This window comes from Oreochromis aureus, linkage group 3 (genome assembly GCF_013358895.1).
Source record: "Oreochromis aureus strain Israel breed Guangdong linkage group 3, ZZ_aureus, whole genome shotgun sequence".
Lineage (NCBI taxonomy): Eukaryota > Metazoa > Chordata > Actinopteri > Cichliformes > Cichlidae > Oreochromis > Oreochromis aureus.
This window is the reverse complement of record NC_052944.1, coordinates 8,577,708-8,594,130: the sequence shown is the minus strand read 5'-3', so window position 1 is coordinate 8,594,130 and position 16,423 is coordinate 8,577,708. Positions and strand designations below refer to the sequence as shown.

At 40.1% G+C, this 16,423-nt stretch overlaps 1 protein-coding gene across 1 annotated transcript; it reads right to left on the bottom strand.

The window, feature by feature from the left end:
• Window positions 1–2,659: 2,659 nt before the first annotated feature.
• Window positions 2,660–15,368, bottom strand: LOC116335812 (equilibrative nucleoside transporter 2). The gene is made up of 13 exons (XM_031759582.2): window positions 15,175–15,368; window positions 9,824–9,880; window positions 9,594–9,675; window positions 9,295–9,440; window positions 8,633–8,772; window positions 8,406–8,540; window positions 8,078–8,175; window positions 7,342–7,411; window positions 6,709–6,896; window positions 6,437–6,542; window positions 6,217–6,302; window positions 5,406–5,605; window positions 2,660–4,425 (listed from the first exon to the last, which is right to left on the bottom strand). Exons 2-13 carry the CDS (start codon window positions 9,853–9,855, stop codon window positions 4,314–4,316), a joined length of 1,395 nt encoding a protein of 464 aa, XP_031615442.1. The 5' UTR covers window positions 9,856–9,880; window positions 15,175–15,368; the 3' UTR covers window positions 2,660–4,313.
• Window positions 15,369–16,423: the final 1,055 nt, after the last annotated feature.

Genomic DNA, 16,423 nt, shown 5'->3' with positions numbered 1-16,423 from the left:
TATGCTGTGAACTTAGCTAACATTACTTAGCAGTAATATGAGTTAATTTACTTAAGTGAAAGCTTTAAACATTAGCCCGGTACATAACTAGCTAACTTAAGGCTTTCTGATTAACCCTCTGGGGTCGACGGACCCAGAGTCTCCATTTCAACTTGGGTCTAACGTGCGGACTTCAAGCTATATACCAGTTTTTAAATTGTGTTGATAGGTCACGTAAAACCGATGTTTTTGGGGGTTTCTGAATAAAACAGTGGCGTTTACTCGGGAAGAAACGGTAAAACGGCGTTTTTTATGGAGAGCGCTAGCAAACACGCTTTGCTTGTGAGTGAAAAAAGAAAAACACTCCTTCCCTATTGGTGGAAAAATGTACCATGTCGACCAATCAAAAATGATACGGCAACATGTGGCATTTGGTTGTTGGGAGAGAGAGAGCGAGTGAGCGAAAAAAGAGAGAGAGTTTTGATACGTGAGAGATTTGTGATGTTTATCATGTTTGGAGTCTCAAGTTAGTGTGTTGTCTCGTGTAGTTAGTGTGTAGTGTAGTCGTTTTGTTTTGTGTGTCAGTTCTACTAGTGAACGTCAGTTGCTGCAACTGTGTGCTGGAAAAGCTTAAAAAGAGACCTTGAAAGTGCTTAAAAAGTGCTTGAATTTGACCCTGAAAAAAGCGTACGAACCCTGTGTTAATGTCTCCTGCTAAACTGGTTCTTCTAACACAGATTACGTTTATTTTTAAAGAACAATGAGCTCATTTTTCTTCAAGTACAGGCTGCCCACAAGTATGAGGAACCCAAGTTTGTCTGGTATGCCACTTCTTTATCTGAAAGTTGTATTGTTGTTTGTCCTGGACTATAAAACCTTAAACAGCCAAAGTAAAATAAAGGCATATTTATATTTCCGTAAAGTCAGCTCAATCTGAACATTATCCATAAACAAACATGAACCAGTTCTTTGTTTCAACTATTTCAGCTGAGTTGGGCGTTCTTTTAAAGCCGCATGTTAAACTATGTCGCAGAGGCCCACAGATATAATCTGACCTGCTCTACTTTAATCCTCAATCTGAAAAACTTGAGATGCTAAAATGTAAATAAGAAGATCACTTTCTTTCAAATCTCACAAACCCTTATTTTATTATTATAACATAGAAACAGCATCAGATATGTTAGCATTGTGATCTGAGAAAATGAAGCATTTTAAGAAGAGGAATGACGCATTTTGAATTTGATGGCAGCAACATTATCTCAAAAGTTGGGTTAGCTTACCGTAGCATCCCCTCTTTATTCTACATGTCTGGAAACATGTTGAAGACCAGCTGCTGGGCTTTTTGCCTCGCTGAGAGAAGATTTTAACACACAACTCCTTTGCATGACAGAGCTTTAACCTGCATTTGTGGGTGGAATCAATGAACACTTGCTTCAGTGATTTCTAGAAGCGTTCCTGAGCCCATGCAGAGATTTCCCTGATGGAGTCATGCCTGTTTTATTGAATTGTTGTCTGTGGGCCAGAATATCACAGACATCCAATATTGATTTTTTTTTTTTTTTTTTTTTTTTTTTTTTAAACCTTGTTCCTTTTGATATTATGTTCTGTAGATGATATTCAGTCTTTAAAATTTTAGATTGAGGAATATTATTCCAGAATTTGTAGACGCATTCTTTTGCAGATTGGCAGATTGATGGCATCCCTGCCATCTTTACTTCTGAGAAACTTTGCTTCTCTTAAACGCTTTTGTAAAAAAAAAAAATGTCCAATCATGTTACTTACCTGTTCCCAAAGAAATGTTTGAGTGCCACTTACTTACTTACCAGCTTTTTGTTGCCACTCTCTCCAAATTCATTTATTTATGTTTTGAAGTATTAATAAAATGAGCTTATATTTTGCTTAAAATGGGACATTTTTCTCAGTTTAAACATTAAATCTTTTCTACGTTGTTGTAAATAAAATATGGGTTTAAACTTTGCAGATGGATGCCTTGTTTGTATTTATTTTTCCACGATGTTCCTCCTTTTGTTTGGATTGTAAAATTCATGCCTCACTTGGGTTCATTTTTATCATTTAGTACAAAATGTTCCTCCTTTTTCTGCCATGTGTGATGTTTAACCTGAGGACCGGTTTTGAGTCCTCCCCTAGTAGACTCCAAATCTAAATAAAGAGGATGAGAGGGTTTAACAGCACAGATGTGCTTTCATGGCACAACATGTAACTAATATGGAAAGACTTCCTGAATAAGCTGGATGTCATTGTTTACAGCCAACCTTTATTTCCCCTGCTGCTTCCTTTTTTAAAGCTCTTCCACTGTAATGTTTATTTTTCAATTAAAAAAAATTGACTACTTTTGATTCAGTTGCCTAAACACAGGCTCAAAGTAGCCTTCACGGTCACCATACTGAGGTCCATGTTTGTCACATGAATAAATGGTTAAATAGCTAATGTGTCTGCTTTCAGACTTCAAGGGGAAATAAATAGACTTTAACAGTGTAAGAGTAATTACCACGAAGCATTGTTGCAACAGAGAAATGGGAAACTTGTGTGGTACTTACTTTTTGTACTACGTTTACATATATACACACACTGTAGCAAATCTGTTACCTGTTATTTTGGATGTAGAAAAAAAATCCTGACTGTAACTGTACATGCAAATGAACAATCTACACCAAACACAATCTGTCAAATGAATTTATTCACACACACACATACACAGAGGCATGAAGTCCCTTCCCTCAAGTAATTCAGTAAAACTCTGTTCCTATTGAGCACATCATGTACCAATGTGTCAGAGAGAAGGATGTAGAACACACAGAGCAGACATGAATATTTTAAATTGGGTTGTAGTATTAAGGCCCGTCATGTGGAGCTACATACTGTACACTGCCTGAGAACTACCCATGCCTTCACTTCAAGTCAGTTTAGATTGTTTATAGAAAACAGTAAAAACATTCTTATTCTTGAATGCCACTATTTGCTTTCCACTGCAACACAACCCACACCTGCTGAAGCGGCATCGGCACAACGTTGGAAAAATGTTGCCTTATTTTAGGTTCCTATTTAAAGACGACGACACGGTCATTTCCCATCGGATGTAAATCCAGCATAAATCAAGTACACTCATGTAAAAAGAATATTTAAAAAAAAACTTGAATATTTCTCCCAGCTTGAGCTCTCGGCTCTTCGCTCACTTTGAAACGACACAAATTTCAACACTACAAGAGATCTGACACATCATTGTTCTATAATCTTCAATTACAGAATGATAACAAAAACAGGCTTGTCGAGCACGTCAGTGTACGTAACTCAAGTGTAACATTAATGTTAATTTTAAAAAAAAAAAAAAACAGTTAATCTCTATACAGTTGAGCAAAGAGTAGTACTATAAAATCAGTGTTGGAAACGGAGCATGGCACAATCGTCTACAAAGGTCAATATCTGACAGTTCAAATTGATAGAAAGTAACAAATAAAATGATGACTCAGCATTAAGAGTAACTTTCTCGTCATTTTCCTAACAATCACATCTGATTCCTGTGTTACAGCTTCAGAATGTGGTTACACTCACAAAATTCATTTACCTGAAAAAACAAACAAACAAATAAACCATTCAGTAGCATGATTGCAATACAGCTTATGATTATTTCCTATGTTTAGAACTTTTCAGGTTTGTAAGTAGGAAAAAAAGTCAACTCAAACTTTTGACCAGCAGAGGGCAGCATCAGCTCAAACTATGGAGTTGCTGGCCTGAAGAAGAGAAACTACAGAAATAACGGAAGGAAAGAAAAACAACTCAGTCTAAAAACTCAATCAGCCAAGTCCTCAATACAAAGGAAAATATCAAAAGCTCAGCTGTGGGAAAAAAAAATGACCTACAGTATATCATACAAAAGTCTTCCCGACCGCAGTAAAAATCAGTCTCAGTGTCCCTTTATCTACGAGTTATTGGCACAGGGTAATGCCCAGGAATAACTTTGAAAACAAAAAGTCAAACATAAATAAACCTCAAAATGTAGAAAAGCACAACAGTGATCAGGAAAAAAAAAAAAAAAAGACTTCCCACAGAGGAAACGTTTCTAACCTGTTTCGCAGATTAGCAGCAGGTAACATGAGCAGCAGTCCTTTTCAGTAACACAAAGCATTTCCCTTTCTCTTTTCAAAGTGAATCTAACAACTCCCAAACAGTACCAGTTCTTCAGCCATGACTGTTCCAGTCTCACTGTGGGGAACATTTCCAGGCAAGCAGGAAACGGGACAAAAAAAGAAAAAGAAAAAACAACAGGAAGGTCGGCCAGACAGGGGGTATTAGTTTTCCTCTTTGTGTGTGTTTAACTAGATCAACTTTCGCAGGGGGAAGGACAAGGCGGCTCCTATGGACAGACCCAGGGCCAAGAAGAAGGTCATGAGGGCTCCTGCAGTCTCTGCGTCTTTAGGCTCCACCAACCTGAAGGCAGACATCACGTATTTAATCTCCAGGAACCACAACAACATTGCAAAAGCACATGGTGGCTTCAGGTCTCCTTCACTACATCATTAGTGGACATTCAGCTTGCTGTGCCCTTTGGTCATGTGATCCAGGTTAGGATCACAACCTAAGCAATTCAAGTGTGCATAGCAAGGTGCATGTGACCCACAGTACAGATTTTACATTATTCGTTGGTTTTAAAAGTGTAATATTTTTGAATGGCAGCTTGACTTACATAAAGTCTTGTTCAGTAGATTGTATTGTTAGTTCAGCCTTGATGTTTAGTATTTACCTCCCATTTAAGTGGCTGCTAACACCGATTTTCTATTGCTGTGATTTCACCATAAAATCTGTACTCATATCTAATTTTTTCCTCGTTATTTTTTACAGTTTTCGCTCCTGGTACACAAATAAGTCTTCATGCGGATTCTTCCTTACAGCATCCTCACCACTTTCTCCACTTCACCTTAAATGAAATCTTTCCCCTACATGGGTACATGAGGCGTAGCAGTATGCTGATTGCAGACACAAAGCACAAGCCCATGGATTTAGAATGTCTCACTAACATAACAGCATGTTTCATAACTCGGGTAATTTTGCATGTGTGGACATTTCCATATATGTTTCCACATGCAAAGTTGTGTCTAAAATGTGTCTAAAACGGGCATACAGATTTGGAAGACTACACTACAGCTATGTAGAGGAATTTCAGAAGTTTCAGAAGGCGATTACACTAAGCAGTTGAAGACTCCTTAAACATAGCATGAGCTCCAAAACAACACAAATAAACACAACATTGCTTGTTGTGTTTATATGTGTTGTAAATCTGTGAATCTTTTGGTCCCAAATTCCAACAATAAACAACCAAAATATTTCCACATGACAAGAATCACAGCACAGTCCTGCAGCTGCCTGCGGAGTGATCGTGTGACCTCTGAATGTGTCGACACGGTACTCACTGTGGTGCGTAGGACATGGACAGGCAGACGAAGTAGCCGCTGGACAGAGAGAATAAAACCATGATGATAGAAAATGCCACGTCGTGTTCGAATAAAACGGGAAGGTAGTTGCGGCTCTGGACATTACAGAACATCAGCAGAGGGATGAACACCACTCTGGAGATCACCAGCACCGGGAAGAGACGGGACTCTTTAGAGGGCTGGAGAGAAGACAGAATACATGAAGACATGAAACTGGTTAAAGCATGCTAGTATTCTGATTTAAGCTCATTCAGGCAATTCAAAATAATCAATTTCACTAAAAGAGGATGCAGTGCACTCACTGCTGTCTGAAGCTTACTGGAGCAAATATGTGGCTATGTCATTTAGCACCAGTGACCAAAAACCCTAACAATCAAACGACCTTCTTTTAGGAAGCGTTTGGTGACAGTGGGAAGGAAAAACATCCCTTTTAACAGGAAGAAACCTCCAGCAGAGCCAGGCTCAGGAGAACGCATTCATCTGGATTTGGGAGTCGTCTCATAATAACAAGTCTTGTGGCGAGTTCGCTCTGGGTGTTTGTGCTAAAAGCTTTTGTATAACGTGCTACGCTTAGTGTGCTTAAAAGCTACAGTTAAGCACAATTTTGTGCATCAACACACAAGAAAATATTTTTCCTCCTTGTTTGTTTCATATTTGCTAAATATACATACATATTTGTCATATTAAAAAAAGCAAACAATGAATGAGAACAGCTCAGTTTTTTTCTGATGAAATATAGAAATATGAAATATAGTCTCGACAGAAACATAAATGACATATGGAAACCTACCCAGCGTATCTTTGTGGTGATGGTCCGGCCGAGCCAGTCGTTAATATTGAAAATGAGGAAGCAGCACACCGAAATAAAGTAGAGCTCTGAAGAAAGAACGAGTGCAAAGATACATTTGTATATCACAATACGAAGGCTACAAAAGAGATGAACTATATTTGTTGCCATCCGCTAAATGGATGTTGAACGCAGCTGCACTGAAGCGAGTGTTCGGTCTTACCCCAATTTTTTCCTTCGGATGTGGTTTTCACATCTACGGTGATGGCAGGGAACACAGACAGAGTCACTGTGAACACGAACATGACGCAGAACGCCATCACCCAGATCTGAAAACGAGAACATGGAAAAGTATTTTAATATTTGTATACAATCAACTGATCTAAATTGTTTCAACTTAAATCAAAACGATGACTAACAAAATGACTGCAGATAAAACTGGACTTTCTTTCTGTTTTAGTAACTTTGTAATATCATTCCACACGAGGGTCGTACCTTTTTAAAGACTTCTATAACCGAGGCCTTGGCTTGCCCCCTCTCAACCTGCTCCAGGGACAGGAAGGCCTGCTTGGTTCCATCAGACCTTGGCTCGGCCTCCGTGATGCTGCTACCCTTGGCCGAGTTGCCGATTGCTGATCCGTTAACATGCTCGGCCAGCTTTCCATTTTCCACCATGCTGCTTTCTGCAATTGGATGTATATAAAGCATCACTTCCGCAGTTTCACTTTCACACAAAAACATTATTATTCAATAAGTGCTCAAAGGTAATGTTTCAAATGGGTTGAGTGAATTATGACTAATTGGACCTCTTTGGGCTTTTTTAGCATTCATAAAAAGGCAGGAGGCTGTGTGAGCCTCACAAACCCATCTTTGTTAGGCACCATCTAATTGGATAAATAGAGGGTAAACTGACTTAATGAGATAATGTTCCACTGAATTGATTTGATTCAACCAGACTGCGAGGGACAGAATTGTGAACTGAGTCGAAAAGCAAACAAACATTCGCTCACTGTCACAGTAACGTCTGACAGATTTTAAGGCTTCTGGTGTTCAGAGTGTGGAGCAGCTTGGAAACGAATGGCATTAATTCAGGGATGGTGAAGAGTTGTTTGTGTAGCCAAAGCCTACCTTTCAGCAGCTCGTCTGTGGTGTCTGCCTCATATGTGCTGCTTTTGTTCAAATAATACTGAGCAAACTCCTGCATGAAAACAAAAAACCAACACAAAAGTCAAGCAGCTGAAATATCAAAATATAATTAAGATTAGGTTATTATTTTTTTACAATTATTATAGATGTTTTAAGCCTGTAAAACACCTCACTACACAATTTATACACTTTTCTCCGACAGGCATGAACACTTTCACACTTTTCTTTCACACTCAAAGTTCAAACCTTCGTAGAAAAATAAATAAATGGTAAATGGCATGATTCTTCTATAGCGCTTTTCTACTGTCCCGGAGTACTCAATGCACTCTATACAACATGCCACATTCACCCAGTCACACCCATTCTCACAAGCACTTTCTCTATACTTAGTGCTGTCTAACTATATTCAGACACATTCATTCTCCGATGGATGCATCGGAGAGCAACTTGGGGTTAGTATCTTGCTCAAGGATACTTGACATGCATCACCACCAACCTTCCGATCAGTAGGTGACCTCCTGAGCAACAGTCACCCTATTTTACACTTGCAGTCCAAAAATGCTACAAAGGCCCACATCCAGGCTCATCTGCTTTCTTATATGTTGACAAACTGTCCACACACTATCTGAAAGCATCAAAGCCTGGCTGGAGAGTTTGTATAGGTGAGGTCAGATGGATTGTGGGTAATGCAGTTATGCTGAGAGGACAGCTGACTGACCAGGCGTGGCAGCACCAAGTAGCTGAAGAGTGTGAGCAATGTCCCCATACACGGTGTGACGAAGTAACCCAAAGCTGCCGTTTCAGGGTCCATTTTACCTGAGTGACAAACGCACACAAAGGAGAGTTACTGAAGCATTCTGGGACAGAAATAAAAGAGAAAAAAAACGTTCAACAAAACCAAGTGTGCTCAGGCTTCTTTGAAAGCAGTGTGTTGTGCGGTGTGTGGTGTCATGCTGATTGCTCCCGTTGATTTTCAATGCCCTTGGTTACCAAGCAACTGAGGATTAGGAGCCCACTGGTAGCTTGTGTGGATGTAAGTGACTCACTTCCTATGGCTATTAGCATGGCGATGGCAGCGAATGTCCCAGCGAGGCCCTGGCCGCTCATGAAGATGCTGCTGTACTTCTGAGGCAGCATCCCCACAAGACCAAACAGACTGCCCTGCAGCACGGCACCAAACGCTGACGAGGGAGGAGAAGGGAGCTTTGATTATAGTATCCTATCACTCAAACACATCTGTCTCCCACATATACATAGAAGCACACTGACTTACAGTTGATGAACCAGATAGTAGCCATGGTGACCGAGAAGAAGCGGTCTTCCTCCATGGGCACTTTGACCAAAACTGCTGTGAGGATGAAGAGCAGCAGGATAAAAACAAGGCTACCTGCGATACGTATCGCCTCCGATATCCTGAAACACACACAGTTACAACACACTTAACCATGAAGGATCTAACAGATCAGAAAATATACCACAGAGCAACATTCTGAGTATACTTTTACAGAGCACCATCGGGAAACAGACATCCTGTAAGGATGCAAATTAACTTCAACACATCGTCGTCCTCTAATAGGCAATGAACATCTGTCTGTTAGAGCGACAGCATTCTGTGGCTATTTTCAGACATTTGCGCAGCATCAAGAGACAAGTTCATGTGACAAATAAAGGTATAGGATCAGAGATTTCTCACAACACCATGGCAACAAGGCTTTCTGTTATCTGTCTTTTAAGCTAAAGACGTGTCCATGAAGTCCGAACTAGTGTTATGTTAAAAGAGAGAAACATGTTATTAGGTCTAATCAGATTCCCACTGTCATTACTTAAGGACAAATAATTAGGTTGCTCATTCAGACATAAAGGTGACATGTTCAAATGCAGCCACATTATCAGAAAGGAATGCATGTTTGAGAGCACTTTAACACAGTCACTGACCTCGGGTAGAGGAAGGAGTTGAGCAGGGTAAATAGCAGCAGAGGCAGCTGAGACAGCAGAGTCATCCAGTTGTTGAAGTAGTACTCTTTGCGGACAACCTTGGTTCCGTTGCTCCATTCTGTTGTATTCAGTCGACGTTGGAAGTACTACACACCACAAACGCAGGGCTTTTCATTCAAAAATACGACAATAAAGCTACATCTGATGTATAAAATACAAAATATACTATCACTGAAAACCCAGCTTATGCTTCATATTGTGTCAGATTTAGTGTTATTCATGTAAAGTCTTGTTTTTACCAATGAAGCTGTCATGAAGAAATTCCATGGCAGCAGTGTTCCCAGGCCCAGAATGAAGAACATGATTCCCACCAAGTAGTATCTGTAGATGGGGAAAAGGGATGGTACATAAATATTGGTGAAATCTTCTGTCCCCTTATGCAACAAAACATGTTTAGATGTCACGCAGAAACTGTGGCTGAGAGCAAAACGAATGGGAAGTGAAAGTTGCTGCTGTTTGTGTAACTCACCGGTCCTGAGGGGCGTCTCTTCGTCGATTCATCCTGGTGTCGGAGTTTGTTGAGACTCTACGGCCAGCGGGAGAGAAAAATGGTCAGCCATGTTTCCAAAGTCAGGAAAGCATGCTGTTTGTGTGCTCGACACTCTTTTGCCAAGGTTTCACTCATAAGTAATGCAGGAATGTGTTTAAATACTGGCGAGAGGCTGTGAGGGGCTGGCCAAATACAACCGGCTCTAGAGACGCTGCACAGTACATACATTTTACACATTTTTATCTTACAATTTAAGCCTTACTGACAGATTTTTTTTCATTTATTACAGCAACATTCAGTTATCATCTGTCAACATCTGACACTGTTGACACTCTTCTCTATATCTGTGTCAGGGGTTAAATATATAGCTAAACGTCTGTACGCTGACATTTATGTCTCTGCTTTAGCAGAGTTTCACTCCCACTTGAGACTAAAGTGGGTTGCATGTGGCCCACCATGTAAAATGACTTTGACAAACCTGGCTACTTTCTGGGATAAAGTTACGTTGACTTAACCACATCATGTGACATAAGAATGAGCCAATTTACCTAGCAGCATGTAGTTTAAGCAGCCATGAATGACAGGAGTGCATACATCTAATTAAACAACCCGACTAAGTGCAATTTCAACGATTTTCAATAGAGGCGTTGGCAATGGAAACAGCAGCAGAACCTGGGACAACTTCAGCCTCTCTCCAATGTGTCCACCATTAGTCATGAATTTGACTTCACACCTTGTGTACACACAAATTACTGCAGTACAGCCTCGGGGAGGACTGACAGGTATTGAGTTCTCACTGGAAAAAGCCATTTCCACTCACTACCCGGAGGACATGTAAGGCTGCTCCACTGTTTGTTTTCTAAACTAACTTTTTTAAATTCAATAAACACAAAAAAATTTAACTGAATACACAATATTCATCTCTTTTCTGTAATGGTAATGAAAATGTACTTCACTGGCTGACATAATCATTACCACATCACTCATGCCACTGCTAAATTAAAAGCAGAGCTGTAAATATTGGGTGGGCATCTCCAAACGATAACGCAACAAAGATGTTCATCATGGGAGAACAGTAACAGAAACAGCACTGAAGACTATAAACCTGCTGGGATTTTCTCTTCATTTACTCTTTAAAATGAAGGTTACTGGTTTGTGATGTTCAAAGAACAAAAAAAGGGATACCTCGTTTACAACAGGATATATTTGGTTTTATTAAAAAGGCCCCATACTGCAGAAGCTTTCAAATTCAGGCTTTAAAACTGGCTGCATGGGAGACTTTTCTATGAGTGTAATCAGAATGCAATAATGTTGCTTAACTAAAAACACTGATGATGGCTATGCTGCTTCTGGATGACTGACTGAATGCTTTACCCGGACCACAGAGTACATGACAAAAGCAATATGGGTCACACATTTCACATGAAGGCAGGACAATAAACTACATGTGTGACCTCCGACCTGATTCTCAGTTCCTGTTGGGCCCCTTAGGGAAGTCAGTCTAACACCCTGTGCCTAATTAAATTCCTGTTGTTAGAACAAAGTTTTAGCTTGCCATTTGGACAGCTGTGTTTCAGTGGCCCTAAAATCTGACACTGGCATGTTTAATTTCTCTCTCACTACCATAAATACTCGTAATGTTCCCCTGATCCAGTCTTGACTAATACTGTGTTGTGTCAAGGATCAGGGTGATTTTGGCGATCCTTATGACAGGATGTCTAATTCTTATTCATACAGCTATAATTCTTAGTTTTACAGCACAGTAGTATTTCTTTCTAATAAGGCAAGAGACAGATTCAGAAGCAGCTTGTGTTGATTTCCTGGAGGATCAGACTGTTTGTTATGCAGCTGTGAAGGAGGATGTAGTATGGTCTATTCTTTTTTCCCCCCACCGAGTTTCATTTATACTTCTTTGTCATGGTTTGGTTTGCATCTGTAAAACTTGTTTTTGACACCTCCTACCTCCTTCCAACAAAGGCAGGTGTGACAGACCAAAAAACCACTGTTACAGTTGAGTTATAGGTCCTCACTATTATGAGTGTCCTTGATCGTCTATAAATGGCTGGGTTTATACGCCGGTCTACTCCTCGCTTTATTAGTTAAGCTAAAAATCCATGTGTGCTTCCTCCCTGGTGAGACAGTTGGTTAAACACCCTCTGCCCTCCTCCCTCAGTGACAGGGCTTTCAAAAGCCATCATTCACTAAATCAGCCTGGTCAGAATCATTACAGTCCAACCAAACAGGACTTTGTAAGCAGTGGAGCAGAACTAATTAAACTGAACTGGTAAATCATGAACAAGGCTAAAGTCATGGGGCCATAAAAAGCTGCCAGTTTCATATTTTCAAACATATTGCGAAAGACATACAGGTAAAAATGCCTCAGATGATCACCATGCTGCGGTTCAACAATGACTAAATAGCGGCACCTTCAAAGTTATTGAAAAACATCTAGAAGTACAATTTACAAGTGCACACTGTTCTCTGTACACTCTGTGTTGGGTGTGCCACGTCTCCCATCAAGGACAGAGTGATGCAAACACCTCCAGGGGTCATTTAAGGTTGAAACTTGAAGCAGACATGTCCACATGTCTCTTCAGCAGTATCAGCTGGTTTCATTGATAAGCTACTTCTCAGCTACTGAAATCATGTTTATGCCCACTGTTGCGAAACACAGGAAGTGTATTTAGTCTGTGCTGACGTTACTCGTTTCTTCAGATGAAATAATCAATCTCCACAATGAGCAGGAAACAAAAACACTAGGTGGTTATCAAACGCTCCACTCACAGGACCCGATCAATGAAGACACTGCAGATCTCTCACAAACACGATACTGTCAGTGCCTAAGCTTGTAAGAGTAAGAAAAAAATTACACGTGTAGGGCGATGAAAGGACAGAAACACTTGAAAAACAACAAACATAAATAAAAGCTGGACCTCAATTAGTAAAAAAAACATTAAAAGCCCCCAAAAAACCTAAAGAAATTTTTTGGCAGGATTACATATAAGAGCTAAAGACTCCTTTAATATTCTAGTCTGTTGCCCTGTCGTCTTTATTACGAAGGTCTGCCCGGCCCTCTTTCACCTTCAAAAACAAGTAGGACAAGCAGGATAAGAGGGCCATTTTGCTCAAGTGGTAGACACTCCCAGGTTTGTGAACTTTAAGTAAATAACTGCCCAACACAGCTCACACACAGCTTGCCAGTGAGCTTCAAATCCAGCAGCTACAATGAGACAGTCACTCCCTGGGGTAAAGCTATAATTTGAGTATTAGTCAGAAGTTGGTACCAGACTCTGGGTGTTTAGCTTGAGAGCTTGGAGGCATTTAAACAGGATATGAGTGTTGAAGATAACAGCTGATACAGGCTAACAAGCATTTATTCTGCTCCTAGCAACACCAAAGCAATATTTGTGTCCTTTTCATTTTGGGACAAAACCTAATCTGTCTCCAGATATCCAAGTTACTCAAACCACTGTAACGAAGGCTTTCCAATACACTCAATTTACTTAAGTAATGCATTCTCACTCGCTACATCTTAAAGACGCCTGTGGGCTAGCTATGTCGAGATGCTGGGGCACAGGAGAAGCCATGAAAAAAAGCCGTAATGGTATTCTGTCCTGCTCCTTCACACACACCTCCAGAGTTATACAGCACAAGGAGCTACTTATAAGCAACAACTGAGGTCAGGTGCAACTAAGCTCTGCAGGTAAAATGATGCAAGCATGAATCTTTTTTTTTTTTTTAAGTGAAGAATAGAAAAAAACCCCAGCTCTTCCTTACGCTCAGTGAAAATGCATCAAATAAATGGAACCAAACCAATCGGGCCAAATTAGGTCAAGACATTTGGGAACTACAGAGTCAGTTTTATTTGTCACGAGCTGTTTCTGTTGTGTGTAATAACAAATCCTAAGTCTAGACAATCTGGTCCTTAAACCTCACACAGTATAACATTCATCTGTCAAGTCTCGTCTTGTATTTAAGTATAATCAACATACAACAAACCCTGAGGGAACTGTACCCCTTCTGACACACAGCTCCCAAAATTTATGGTGAGTTTAAAAGCAATTAGAACCATAACTATGGAAAGGGAAAGGACTGATGTGTCTGTCTATTGAATTGAAGTATGTGTCTATTGAAGAGACACATACTTCTCTTCTTCCCTGGACCTCTTTGTGTTGACTCACAGGGGAACGTAAATCATTTGGACTAAGATCAGATCCCTCAGACAGATGAAGATATTTCACCTTCTCACCATCAGAATCTCAGTCACTACATTCCTGCAAGGTGACCAATTGTGGTCTTTTAGGGTATACTTTAAAATCTGTTTAAAAGGCTCCTAACAGTAAACTTAATATGAGGAAACAACAAAGACAAAAAGGGAAAACCTAATCAAACTAATATTCTTATACTAACAGTAACTGCAAATGAAAGTACTAAAGAATCCCACAAAGATAATAACACAAACTTACTAATAATCAAACAGAAAAACAAACAGAGAATATTAAATTATAAAAAACTGAACTGAAATTTTCACACTTTATTAAGTGCTGACATAAGCTAACTCAAAGTAGAGACGTGCAATTTTTATGTACCCATTATTTTTATTTTATTTTCAACCCAATGTGCTGAAACACAAAGCCTGAAGGTCAATACGCAGACACACTCTACTATCCCATTGTACTATAAAGTGCGTCTAACACCTACATGGCTTCCGTAGTGAGTCATAGGGGCATTCTTACTGTAATCTGACCATGTGCTCACATGGCAGCAGCCATTAACACCACAAAACCAACCGTATGTGTCCTTGTCAGACTCAACTAAGTACTACCTGGTTAAGTTCGGTTATCACTCGATAACGCAGATTCAACCACTTTTACTCAAAGACATTCAGCCCGGGTTAATTTCACTCCAGACTGTAAAACACATTTTTCTTCATTATCTCGTTCAGTAGTTACTTACTACGCTGTAGTAACTACATTATTCAAAGAGGTAAACTCCAGTAAAATATGATCTTTACTGGACGAGGGACACCGCTTTTAATCCTAACAGATATGAAAATACACCTGCTCGGTTTACCAGACACACCAAACGAATAATAATTTTAAGCTTAAGTACAGGTATTGTGTAAAACATTGCGGTTGGTCTCGATAGTGATGCATCAGTAGATGCATCGGTAGACGGTAGACGCACGGTTCAAGGTGTACAGGAGACAAGAGGAAAGCTGCTATCACCGTGTAACTACAGTGCTTTTTAAAAGACTGCGAATATCACGTCTCATCACCGTAAGCTAACACAGTGTCAGCTAACGTGATGTACAAGCGTGAAACACTCACCGAAAAACCGATGCTGCCGTCACGCTGTTAACATAATGTGCCTGTTGTTCGTGGAAAGGTTCAGTAAGCCAGAGGGTCCAAACATATACATCTGCTGTCCATTCACATGGTGAGAAATGTAGAAATGGCTAAGGTTCGTAGACCTGCCACTATGCATTTTATAGCACAATAATCGGCACAACCCGCCTCCTTAAAAAAAGACACAAAGCACTTCCGGTGTGCTGTACTGCGTTTCAGCACGTCTCGTTTGACACGCAGAATTAATAGTGCTGATTTATTAAAATTAATTAAACAAAGAGGCTCAATTATTAGTGCTACTGTGATTTCTCAATTTACAACTGACTTATATTATTACAGGGTTTGTTGGGGAGGGGTGCCTAAAGCAGTCGACACAACTTTAAAACAACGCTCAGTTTAGGGTGGATGACAGCTTTGCAATTTTTTGAGACAGTAATATCTATTTCACGTTTATATGAATAAATGTACAGAAAAAATGACAAACATCTCATAACTGCAATGGGAACACCCAGCTCTTAGCTGATCCTTTTTTTCTCCTATGAAAAGAGGAACGACATCTCCGGGAAATTGTATTATTTTAGTTTATTTCCTCTGGTTAACTCACTGAAGAGCTGAAGAGGCATGTTTTACATATTTTTACACTATCAGTCAAACGTTTGGATACCTTCTCATTTAATTTCTTTTCTTTATTTTCAAGACTATTTACATTGTAGATTCTTAAATTTTCAAAATAGCCACACTCTTGGCATTCTCTAGATGAGCTTTTGGGGTCATTGTCCTGTTGAAAAGTAAATGATGGTCCAACTAAATGCAAACTGGATGGGATGGCATGTCGCTTCAAGATGCTGTGATAGCCATTCTGGTTCAGTGTGCCTTTAATTTTAAAATTTTGAATCCCCAACAGTTTCACAAGCCTCTAAAAAAAAATAATTCCACCCTGCGGGCGGTCTATCCTTCAAGCTCAGGTCCTCTATCAGAGGCCTGGGAGCTTGAGGGTCCTGCACAGTATCTTAGCTGTTCCTAGGACTGCGCTCTTCTGGACAGAGATGTCCGATGTTGTTCCCGGGATCTGCTGGAGCCACTCGCCTAGTTTGGCAGTCACCGCACCTAGTGCTCTGATTACCACTGGGACCACTGTTACCTTCACCCTCCACATCTTCTCGAGCTCCTCTCTGAGCCCTTGGTATTTCTCATGTTCCTTCTTCCTGATGTTGCCCGGCATCCATCAGCA

Excerpts from the sequence above, each read along its gene's own strand:
- LOC116335812 (XM_031759582.2), bottom strand. The coding sequence starts at position 9,855 with ATGAATCGACGAAGAGACGCCCCTCAGGACCG. Across the intron at positions 9,441-9,593 it reads TCTTCATGACAGCTTCATTG|TACTTCCAACGTCGACTGAA; the intron begins GTAAAAACAAGA and ends TGTGGTGTGTAG. Across the intron at positions 7,412-8,077 it reads ACTTGGTGCTGCCACGCCTG|GAGTTTGCTCAGTATTATTT; the intron begins GTCAGTCAGCTG and ends GTTTTCATGCAG.